Source organism: Penaeus vannamei, chromosome 26 (genome assembly GCF_042767895.1).
Source record: "Penaeus vannamei isolate JL-2024 chromosome 26, ASM4276789v1, whole genome shotgun sequence".
Taxonomy (NCBI): Eukaryota; Metazoa; Arthropoda; class Malacostraca; order Decapoda; family Penaeidae; genus Penaeus; species Penaeus vannamei.
This window is the reverse complement of record NC_091574.1, coordinates 18,683,261-18,695,760: the sequence shown is the minus strand read 5'-3', so window position 1 is coordinate 18,695,760 and position 12,500 is coordinate 18,683,261. Positions and strand designations below refer to the sequence as shown.

Here is a 12,500-nt window from a genome sequence, read left to right as displayed (position 1 = left end):
TCTCCCCATATTCTTTCTTCTCCTTTTCCTCCTCCTCTTGCTCTTCCTCCTTTTCCTACTCCTCCTCTTCTTTCTCCTCCTTTTTCTCCTCCCCATCTTCTTTCTTCCCCTTTCCCTCCTCCTTTTCTTATTCCTCACTTTCCTTTCTCTCTACCTCCTCCTCTTCCTCCTCTATTTCTTCTACCTCCTCCTCTTAATCTTCCTCTTCCTCCTCCTCCTCCGCCTCCTCTTCTTCCTCCTCCTCCTCCGCCTCTTCCTCCACTTCCTCCTCCTTCACATCCTTCTTCTTCCCCCTCTCTCTTCTCCCCCTCCTCCACTTCTTCCCCCTCCCTCTCTTCCTCTTCCTTTTCCTCTTCCTCTTCCTTCTCTACTTCCTCCTCGTTATTCTCCTCTTTCTCTTCCTCTTCCTCATCCCCTTCCTTCTCTTTTTTTTCTTCCTCTATCTCCTACTCCTCCTACTCCATATCCATCTCCTATTCCTCTTCCTTTCCCTATTCCTTTTCCTCTTCTCTCCCCCCCCCCTCTTCCTCTTCCTTCCCCTCTTCCTCCATCTCTTCCTTCTCTTTTACCTTCTCGTATTACTCCTCTTCCTGACCCTTTTCCTCTTCCTTCTCCTCCTACTCCTCCCCGCCTATCCCTCCTCTTCATATCCCCTCTCTTTCATTTTCTTTTTTTTTCTTATTCATATTCATTATGATTATCATACGCTGTACATATTCATCATACTATACACTGATTTATGCCCATTATATTGTGCATTTTATATTATTCATATTCACCATTCATGAACATTCACATTCCATGTATTATCATGTATTATGTATTATCTATAGTGATTATTAATTACATCATTCTTAATCATTGTGCTTATAACATTAGTAGTTATCACATGTCAGTCATTTATCATTTTGTATCATTATTACACATCAGATTAAACATCATCATCATTACCATTATGCTTGAACAAGATTAAAATAAAATATCCCTTTTCAATAAATATGTTTATTTACAAAAATCATATATCAATCTTACAGTAATATACAAATGCATTTCCTAAAATATGTTGCTGATGCACCTTATAAGGCGTATTTGATGGTCATCTAGTAGTTAGTAATAGATAAAAGAACTAAGAAAAAAAATAAAAAAAAATAAAAGATGCTGCCTGTCATGTCGATCATTTTCTTTGCAGCATTGAAGTTTCCGTTTTTCCCTGAGGATTACACGTCAGTATTTCAAAACTAACTGTAATTTTCTTTAGCGTGAGCTAATAGATAAACTTTAATTCATTTCATATTTGGTAATTACCCTGCAGAAGAAACACACAAACCTACACACAAACATACACACATATACACACACACACACACAAACACACACACACACACACACACACACACACACACACACACACACACACACACACACACATAGACGCACATACACACACACATACACACACACGCACACACACACACATATACACACACACACACACACACACACACACACACATATATATATATATATATATATATATATATATATATATATATATATATATACATATATCAAAATTCAGCCTGAACACTATAATTCACCTAGATTCATATATACACTGATTATTTACATTTTGATTTTAAACTGCACTAATCGTCGAAAACTTGAGCGTTAGCACTGTGTTTGAGGAGTGAATGGACATGTCTGAATCGGCGGGAGTCATGTTCGTCGAGGTAGAGCTGGAGAACATTCCGCTCTGATCACTCGCCGGAGGTTCTGACTCTTGCCTTCTGCAGCAGCTGACGGAGGACGACGCTTGGCAAGGCTGCGCGATGGCCTCCCACACCTTGACCCTGCAGGTAAAGGCCAGGAAGATGAACACGCCCTGCAGAGTGTTCAACAGGATGAACACGTACCACAGCACTTCCAGCTCCAGGTACGAGGCCACCACCACAGTGATCCACGTGATCCCCATCAGGACGGCCAGTCGGAGGTACAGGAGGAACTCCTTCTTCGGCTCACTCGGGGACGTCTTCCGCATCTCTGACTGCCTCGTCTTGGTGATGCTGGCTGTCGTAGCGACGAACAAAGCCACGTTCATGATGATGCTGGCGATCAGGGGGGCGCCGAAGAACGCCAGCAAGGCCTTGCGTCGCCCGAACCAGCACAGGTGCTGCCCAAGACTCGGAAGGAATTCCGGGGGGAACCCGGGGGGCCTCGTCTGGTCCACCGCTACCACCGCAGCGACGGCGCACGCGGGAAGCACCCACCCGTACGCAGAATACACTAAGAACCTCTTCCACTGTTCTCCGGACCTCACTCTGCTTCGCCTGAACGTGTAAAACACATCGAAGCCCAAGACGTTCATCCACGAGAACGACATGAGAAACAAGTAGTAGATGAGAACCGCGAACACGTAGCATTCCGTCGTCGATGTATCAGCGAAAACGCTGAGTATGAACGAGACGTAGGCCCCGAGAAGCGACACAGAAAGAGATGCCACGTTCCTGCCGTGAAGGTTCCTGAGGTGAGGCACGAGGGCGAAGGCCACCAAATGCAACACGAGGCACAGGGAGGATGCGCTCAGCCCAGCCAGCGTCACCCTGTAGTGTTATCCCCGCCCAGCTGAGACATTTTCAAACTACAACTCGGGTCTTCCAGAGTGCAACTTACGAACAGGGTAACTTTTGCTTTCAAAAGGGTGGTAGCTGGCGTGTACTGCAGCATGACCCGTTCGTCACAACCCTGGAGCCCTTTAACCCCGTTAGTAAAAGACATTACATTTATCCTTAATTAAACCATCATTTACTTTAACTTTTCCCATTCACTACTATTATTGTTTATCAATGTAGTCATTTTCTTTTTCCATTTTATCAATTTCATTTCATTCTTAAGATAAGACGTGCCCATTCTTCTTTTTAAACCAAATAAAAAAGTAAAATAAACAAACCAAGGATAAAACGAAACCAAAGCATAAAAAGGAAAACCTGAGATCCCCTCAGTCTGTATATTCACAAAAGTTACAATGAATATAACACATCCTAACTGGCCTCTTACAAAACATGAATATACTTATCTTTCTCTCTTGTAGAAAAACGAAGAAACAAACAAAAAAAGACAGAGGAGACGTCCAGTGAGGCCGGGCGCTCCGTGAGCAGCACTGACGAGCCAACAACCCAAGAGAGAGTCTAGCACAAAACAGGCTCTTTATATAGGCTCATATAAAATGTGTAAATAATAAAAATGAATGAAAATAAAAGAAGTTTACTTTACATAATTAAAAGAAGTTGAAATAAAACTAGAGGCCGTGAGAAAAAGCTAAAATAAATAAAACATAAAAATACGAAAAATAAAAGGCTCCAGGGACGCAAAACTGCAGCTGGCTACCGCCGATCCCCACAGATAGTGCTGGTGCTGGCTAGAAAAGGGGGGACTCGCCTAGTCTGGACTCCTGCTTAGTGGGGGTACCTCACGTCCACTACAACCCACCCCATGGCGGCCGAGTATTTGTCGGACGCGAAGGAGCACACCAAAACTCCTTCCACAACCTCGTACTCCCCAGGATAGTAAGTGCGATTAGACACTTTTATAACCACAGTGTCGTTGACCATAATATAGTCGTCCTTGAGAATCGTCTCGTTTCTACAGGTTCCGTCGCTAAGACAAGGGACAGTGGCATTGCCTGCTGTGTCTGGGTGAATCAGGTCCTCTTTGACTTCATCTAGATACCTATACTTCCTGGAGAACGAATCCAAGACACTCTTTTTCCTACATTGTTATTACCGTTTCCGCTCCTGTAATCAGCCAATACTGTAAAAGGAATAGGGATGGTGCTAGACATAGGATAAACGGAAGGGTATTTCCAGGAATAACATCCTACATAGGTACTAGACACATTGTAAATAGCACAAAAGCTAACTTCTCAGTTTATTTTTACGTGAGATGTGTATGTATGGCAAAGTTTTTCTATCCTCTCATCCCAGTTTTCCATGCACTTGTCCACGAGTCTACACGATCTCCCAGGGAATTTCCAAATGTTTCCGAGGGAGAGTGTCAGATTACATTTGTGCACTTCTTGCTCACTGCCATTCACGACCACTCCCCACTGGCCCTCTCGAAACACTGTCGTCGCATTCACCTCAACCTCGCTGTCACCTGTGAGCGAGGGGCACTTCAAGTCGACGTTCCAAAAGGCCATGTCATGCGTATCACTATGGCACATTGCGCACTGGTAGTTCGCGTACGTCAAGTTGCTTGTTCTGCTGGTAACCGGCACGTGAAGCACTTGGCGTCGCATTCACCTTAACCTCGCTAGGGCCTATAAGTGAGGGGCACTTCAAGCCGACGTTCCAAAAGGCCATGTCATGCGTATCACTATGGCACATTGGGCACTGGTAGTACGCGTACGTCACGTTGCTCGTTCTGCTGGTGATCGGCACGTGAAGCACTTGGCGTCGCATTCACCTTAACCTCGCTAGGGCCTATAAGTGAGGGGCACTTCAAGTCGACGTTCCAAAAGACCACGTCATGCGTATCACTATGGCACATTGCGCACTGCTAGTTCGCGTACGTCACGTTGCTCGTTCTGCTGGTGATCGGCACGTGAAGCAGCGGGTCTTCTCGGAACGACATTTGTTCCAGTGAAGCTGTCCGACACAGCGCCGCGACCTCCTCGTCGACCCAGCCAGAGGGACAGGACGCTCGCATGTGTTGGCCCTCGTCCTTCACAAGGGAGACACAGCGGTGCCTCCCAGCCTCAGATGCAGGTCCGAGATCAGCGTCCTTTTTCCGCGTCGTAGCAGCAGTCTCCATACTCGCCACAGAGGTCGTCGCAGAAGCATCCTCTCCCAGACCAAGACGTCGAGGTAACCTTTCCTTGCCTGCACGAATGCGTTTCCTCCTGACTGCATTCCAAGGAACGCAGCAGTGGATTCGCGGCGGCGTCTTCCCCGCGTGAAAACGAAATACAAACTGCGAGCGCCCACCAAAGATTCACGCGTAGCAGAGCGCAAATGTCAGATGGCTTCATTCTCAAAATCAGAGCGCCTGCTCAGCGTAATTGCCGCCACCGCCGAAGAAGCGTGTCCATACCCTATTACCCAACGTCTTGCGAGACGCTGACTGTGCGAGTGAGGGTCCGGGATGTGTCGAGTGTTGCCATCTCGCCTACATTTACGGGGTGCCATTCATTCAGATTACCATCATAGAAACAATTAAAATGTCATGATAGGGCCTGTTACAAATAGTCATAAACAGAATTGCATTCAATATCATAGAATGATGACATCAGTTTAAGCTATCCCCATTTTAACATCGTTAACCAACTGGTAATCCTGTTTCCTCCCAAAAGATTGTCCAATACCAAAAGAAGTAAATAATAATTTATTTCCATGAAAAGCAGGATATCCTCGACCCCTTTAAATTTTAGAATCGTCTGCTTAGCGTTTTTATCGTTAATTCACGGGATTTGCTTACATTTTTCCCTTAGTTTATTTCCTCTCACTGATAGTTATTCAATTTTTTCTTTCTAACCATACGTCTTATAACTCTAGGATAATCAATAAATAAAGCATTACTATTAGTCACATAAAACCGACACTTTAAGATCATTAAGCCATAAACAAGTTCAAGAAACATAAGGATTATAATATAATTCGAAAGTAAGTTTAACATGCAAGTAATTCCAGGCATAGTGTTTGTAGTTTTCCTATTAATGCTGATAGAAACTCTTCCTATACTCTATGTTTATTTCTCTCTCTCTCTCTCTCTCTCTCTCTCTCTCTATATATATATATATATATATATATATATATATATATATATATATATATATATATATATTTCTCTCTTCTCTCTCTTCCTCTCTCTTTCTCTCTCTCTTTCCCTTTCTTTTCTCTCTCTGTCAGTCTCCCCACCCCTCTCTCTCTCCATCTATCCCTTCCTCTTTCTCTGAGACACAGAAACGTCCTCACGCAGATATCTTTCCAACTATAAGAATGGATAATATGATAACCAGCAAGAGTGCGGCCGGATGAGTCCCATGTCAAAAGCTACAAGCACTCAAAAAGCGCATACTTCCGCTAATCAATAGGGTCACTGACGCAATAATCATCATCATCATCATCATGGAGCTAACGCCGACGGGGACGCATAGCCGCATCCTCCCTGTGTACCTACAATGGTCGCTCATGGCAAGCCACTAATCAGGGACTCGGCCCATCTCGAGCTCCTCACGACAGGTTTTGTCGATTTGCCCAAGCCACGACTTCTTAGATCGTCCCACAGGCCTCCTCCACCCAAGACCTGGTGGGTAGGATCAACCTGAAGGAAGTGAGTCAGGTGGCCATATAGCATAAGTTGGCAATCACAGATTGTGCAGGTAATAGGTCTTGTGCCAGTCTCACGTTGCAACCATTGGTTTGGCACGTGGTCCCGCCAACAGTACCCCTTGATCTGGTGCAAGGACCTATTAGAAAAGACATCAAGATGTGACTCCAAGGCACAGGATAATATCCAGGTTTCACAATATAGCAAAACTGGCATTATCAGGACCTTGAAGACGCATAGCTTGGTCCTTCTGCACAGGTACCAGCATCTCCAAATACTCTTGTCCAGAGAGTTCATGGCCCCTGCTGCCAGGCCAATCTTTATGCTGACTTCCTGGTCTGACAGCCCAGAGTTATGAACTACACTACCAAGGTATGTAAATCTGTGATTTTAATGTCCTCGCCGCAAGCATATACCGACCAAACAGGTTCTCCTAGCTAGTTCCCCAAAGTCCTGAATCTTGGGCTTGGTCCAGGAGACCACTAGATTCAAGGGCTTCGCTTCATTACTAAATGCATCTAGAGCCACCACAAAGGATTCCAGTGATTCAGAGAATAGCATCATCAAAGTCAAGATCGGTAACCTTGATAATGCCCAGAGTTGCTCCACAATGATTTTGAACAGCAGCTCTGCCTAGTATCCAGTCCATGGAAGTGTTGAAAAGTATTGGTGCAAGGACACAGCCTTGCCTCACTCATGAATTAACAGAAAAGAAGCTCAACATGCCCACCCTCCCACACTTTACAGCACTTTCAGTACCAGTATACAGACTTATTAGTCCAATAATCCTTGTTGGAATTCCTCTCAGTCTCAGGATTTCTCAGAGTGATTCCCGATGCACCATATCGAATGCCTTCTTGAGGTAGGTGTAGCAGCCCACGCCCAAACTCACGACGACATTCTACAATGACTTGAAGTGCAAGGATATGGTCTATTGTAGACTTACCAGGAGTGAATCCCGATTGCTCCGGCCTTTGATGCCTCAGTAGGTGGTCTCTGATATCTCTCAGAAGGATGTGGGCGAGAACCTTGCGGGGCATACTGAGTAGTGTGATGCCTCATTGGTTGCTACAGTCCCATCGGTCCTCCTTCCCCTTCCAGAGAGGGATAAGCACACCCTTCAACAAGTCAGGCAGCTAGGACAGCATGTAACCGTTGTGCCATGGATTCACCACCAGCCTTTGACAGTTCAGCTGGGATGCCGCATATACCTGCGCTGCTGCTTTAATACTCCAGCTTCGAGATCGCCCCTGTAACTTCAGTTAGGGAGGGAGGATCCTCACATGTGTGGGTCCGGCAACGGAATCTCAGCATTACCTGTATCCAGATTAACTGTTCATGGGTCAACCTTGTACAACTGCTCAAAATATTCAGCCCAGTGCTCCCACACTGCAACAGGATCTGAGATGATCTGGCCACTTACTAAGCAAACTGCTGTCACCTGTGAAGAGGGCTTGGAGTTCAGCTTTCTCAGGGCTTGGTATGCAGGATGAAGGTCAGTTACTAAGAAATGGCTTTCTATCTCCTCTGCAAGACTCCTAATAAACTGTTCCTTGTCCATTTTTGACATTGACCGAGTTCTGCGCACCTAAGAACAGTGCAAACCCCGATCCCCTGTCAGGCGAGCTGCATGACGAGCATCTTTGGCATCCAGTGTCTTGCTCTCAGGCGTTTACCAATCGTTTCTTGAGCTGCATCAGGTGTTTTGTGCCTGAAGGTGTCCCACAGAAGTACAGGGTCCGTCAAATTATCGAGCGCTGCAAAACGAGTAGAAACTGCCTCAGCAAACCCCCGGGCGTACTCCCTCTCCCTCAGCCTGTCCAATTGAAACAGCCTGGGATGATTATTGGACCGCTGGGGAGTTTTGAAGCGGACCCAGAGGGAAGCTACAACCAATCCATGGTCAGTACCACAGAACTCGGCATTCCTATACACCCTGCAGTTCTGGAGGATCCTCCAACAAGTACTAATGAATATGTGGTCGATCTCTTTGGCTGCATTACCCGCATCGTACTACGTCCAGCGATGTGAGTCCGAGTGCTGGTACCAGGAGCCAGAAATCCTCATTTTCTGGAACCTTGCAAAGTCCCGAAAAAAAGGAGGCTATTCTCGCTGCCGGCATCAGCTCCCGAATTATGGGGACCGATAGACATCCCACAGCCAGATACCGCATTGAAGTCACCCAGGACAATACGAATATCTTGCCGTCTGACTCATGCTAGTTTGGCGTAGAACATCTCCCGCCAATTTTACAAACATCGGTAGGAGCGTACACAGCAATAAGAAACATGAAGCCAAATGCAAGCTTCAGTCTCATTACCATTATGCACTCATCGACCGGAGTAACCTAAACTACCGAGGGCTAGAGTCTACTGGAGATGGTTATGGCTACTCTCTGGAGATGGTGACCGTCGCTGCGGCCCGACCAGTAGTATGTGTAGCCACCAGCGCTGATCGTGCCGCTGCCAGATCTTCTCACCTCCAAGAGAGCAGCCACCTCCACTCTCAGCCTCCCCATTTTCCTCGACAATAGTAATAATATTCACACATAAAATCACATTAAAAATTCCTGGATCCGGATCATGATTTATAGAAACGTAAGCAATAAAAAAAAATCATAAAATCTGTACATAACTTTGTTTTTAGTTATTCTTCTAGCAAATAATATCCGGATCACCACCAAATTCAATGGCATCTAAGTTGGGCTAGGACTTAACTCTGGTAAAAAATGATAAAAGTCTATTCAGAACTTTTTGTGCTATCATTCTAAGTAAAGAACAAACCAACGCTATTAAAAGCATAAACTCCTTTTCAGAATAATAATGGAAATGAAAATGATATTGACAATGATAACATTAATAATGATAATTATAATAGAAATAAAAATAATAATAAGAAGAATGAAAATGATGGTGATGATAACAACTGTAAATAACAATAATAACGATGATAATAGTAATGATAATAATTATGATAGTTATAAGAAAGACGATTATAATGATAATAGTGATGATTATAATGGTGATAACAAGAATTATTATAATGATAATAATGATGATGCTGATAATAGATGGTGATGATAGTAATAATGATAATTATCATGCTAATGAATTGTAAGATTTACTATAAAACGTATTCTGAAAAAAAAACAACGGAGACATTGTAGCCGACCCCCGCAACCTGCAGCGTAGCATACTTCCCCCAGGTTGGGTCCAGGTCCACAGCCTGTCCTCTCGCCCTCACCATCAGCAGCTTCTCGACGACGCATACCGAGACCTGATTGGTTGACCACGGACAGTTCAGTTAGATTTGCGAAGTCATGCTTCGCCCGAGCCTTTTCTCTGGAGTGGCCCGGCCTTTGTTAACTATTTCTAGTTAGCTCAGATGTTTTCTTTGAACTGCATGCTTATCGCGGCGGCTGGATTGCAAGCAAGCGATCCAGCTGCCACGGAGAAAGCATGTTGCACACCTTTTTTACCAGCCCGGCGGCTGTGGTGGGTGGTCCCTGCCTCAGAAATTGTGTGTGTACACAATTCTGCAAGTAATGTAACAGGGTGGCGTTAGGCTCACCGCAGTGTTTACATAACCTCCCAGTCTCATTGTCAATAATTTGCCAAGCGCATTGGTAACCTAGTCTTAGTCTGAATAGTATGACTTCGGTACCTCTTTTTGTATTTGGAGGAAGGGCCAGTGGCTCATAGCCTGAAGCATCTGAGTACCACTTGGCAGCGAGCGATTTTGTGATGTTTTCTCTATGTGCTCCCCGGAGGACCGCACACGCTGCAGCTTTGGTACTTTGGCTCAGTCCCCTTCGACTGGGTTTAACGATCATGGAGAATGGGGGCATACCCCTGCCCTTTTCGGCTAGTTTATCAGCAAGCTCGTTCCCTTGTATGCCTATGTGGCTTGGGACCCAGTTTATGATTCTTCTACCTTGACTAAGGATTCTTTGGGCTATGTATAGTACTGTTGTCAAGAGGTATATGTTATCTGGGGGCATGCTATGCTGTAAGCTGTCAATAGTTGCTCTTGAATCTGTATGAATGACAACGTGCCCTCCCCTCAGGGACGCGTGTGTCAATGCTTCCATGATCGCAACCGTTTCAGCCTGAAGCGTTGAGGCATTGTCAGTGACCCTAATGGATGCTGTGGTATCCTTTGTTGCAAAGCCGGCGCCTGCAGTATGGTTTATTGGATCCACGGATCCGTCCGTGTAGTAAGTTATACTACCTGGCGGAGTTATTTGTTCAATGACCCTTTGTGCTTGTGCCTTTAGGCTAGGCATGGAATATTGATCTTTTCTCATTGTGAGATTTAGAATTGAGAATTCGATCATTTCGTTTGCCCACGGCGGGGGTTCTTTGTAATCAGGGTGAGGGGAGTCCATACCCTTAGCAAACAATAAATCTTTTAGCTGAAAGCGTATCAAAACTCTGGCTGTATGTGTGAGCCAGGAATTGTCCGCAAACAACTGGTAATCTTGTTGTAGGCGTCTGAGAACTCTTTGTCTTAGATAGGAGTTTGTGGGTGCCTGCAGGACCTTGGAAAGGAACTGTGCTGCCATTAGATCAATTCTGGTGTCCATGGACGGTAAATCAGCTTCCATGAGGAGGTTGATGACCTTTGTCCACTTAGGTGCACCTAGAATTATCCTGGCTGCTTCGTTTTGTAGTGTTTCCAGTTTTTCTTTTAATGTTGTGCTGGAAGCAATGAGGGCGACAGATGCATAGTCAATAATAGGACGGACAGCATGTACATAGAATGATCTTAGTACTTTGTGTCCTGCTCCTATGTATCTCCCTGTCATGACTTTCATGACTGACAGTCTTTCCTTGGTTCTGTCAAGCAGGTATTGGATCTCCTTTTCGAAAGTGAGTGTGTGTCCTATCCATACACCAAGGTATAGATAGTCCTTCACCCATTCCAGATTCATATCCTGTATAGTGAGTTTTTTGTTTCTGACATTGGTTCTCAGTGCCATTGCTCTGGATTTTGCTGCTATTTTTAGACCCGTCCTATAACACTCTTCGGACACCAGGTTCAGACAACGCTGAGCTCTAGTAAGGCAGTGATTGCCAGAGGCTATGATTGCCAAGTCATCTGCATAAGAGATGATCTTGCATCCCTCTGGCAGGTGAATGTCGAGTATGTTGGACATGACGGTATTAAACAGGGCTGGACTAAGAACCCCTCCCTGAGGAGTTCCATTTTCAAGTGGCATGCGCTGTGAGAGGTGGCCTTGAAATCTGACATTTGCTGATCTATTTTTAAAATAGTTAGCTATCCAGGCCAAGAGTCTGCCTTGGACTCTTTTGTGGATTAGGGTCTCTTGAATGGCAAGCGGACTTGCCAGTTCAAAAGCCGTCTCCAAGTCAAGGAAGACAAACACGGTGGGCGAGGTGCAGATTGTGCTTAAGAGTGTGGAAATGCTATGAGCAGTGCTCTTACCCCTTGTGAACCCGTGCAGGTGTTCATGGGGGGGGACCCGTTTTCCATCGGAGCCTGTTGAGTACCATCTTCTCAGCTGTTTTACCCAGGCAGCTGAGAAGAGAGATGGGACGGTACTTGCCAGGATCCTTTGGTTTTGGGATGGGAACTATTGTGGCTTGTTTCCAGCTCTGGGGCACCGTGGCTGTTTGCCAGGATTTGTTGATAACCTGCAAGAATGCAAGTTCTTCTGCAAGGCCTAGATGCGAAATGATGGGGTGAGAGATCCCATCAGATGGTTTGTGAGGCTGCCTGGATTAGCCTTGCCTCTAGCACATCCACGTTTTCATTATTGTTATTGGGTTCATTGTCTTTCAGACATCGAGCTAAGGCAAACCAGTTGGCCTTGTCTGTTTTCCATTTAGGAATGTGATGTGGTCTTTGGGCTGGACCTGCATCCATTAGTGTGGCGACTATGCCGTAGTGATCACTAGTAACCGTATCATCGACACACCACCGAATTCTCTCCACCATTGTTGCAGTGGCAAAGGTGAGGTCTAGGACCCCTCCCTTCACATGCGTTGGTTCTTTGCTGTTGAGAAGAGCGATCTCAGGGAATGTCTCAAGCACCTCTGCTATGTGAATGCTTGCCGCGTTCGGCCTTTTGCGGGGATTCAGCATGGCCATGTGTGCATTGAAGTCTCCCCCTATGATCACTCGGTCTTGTGCTGCAGTAGCACAGACCTGGT

At 45.5% G+C, this 12,500-nt stretch overlaps 1 protein-coding gene across 1 annotated transcript; it reads right to left on the bottom strand.

The window, feature by feature from the left end:
• Positions 1–1,603: 1,603 nt before the first annotated feature.
• Positions 1,604–2,775, bottom strand: LOC113821093 (G-protein coupled receptor Mth2). The gene is made up of 2 exons (XM_027373536.2): positions 2,671–2,775; positions 1,604–2,608 (listed from the first exon to the last, which is right to left on the bottom strand). The coding sequence occupies exons 1-2, from the start codon at positions 2,773–2,775 to the stop codon at positions 1,637–1,639; spliced, it is 1,077 nt and encodes a 358-aa protein (XP_027229337.2). The 3' UTR covers positions 1,604–1,636.
• Positions 2,776–12,500: the final 9,725 nt, after the last annotated feature.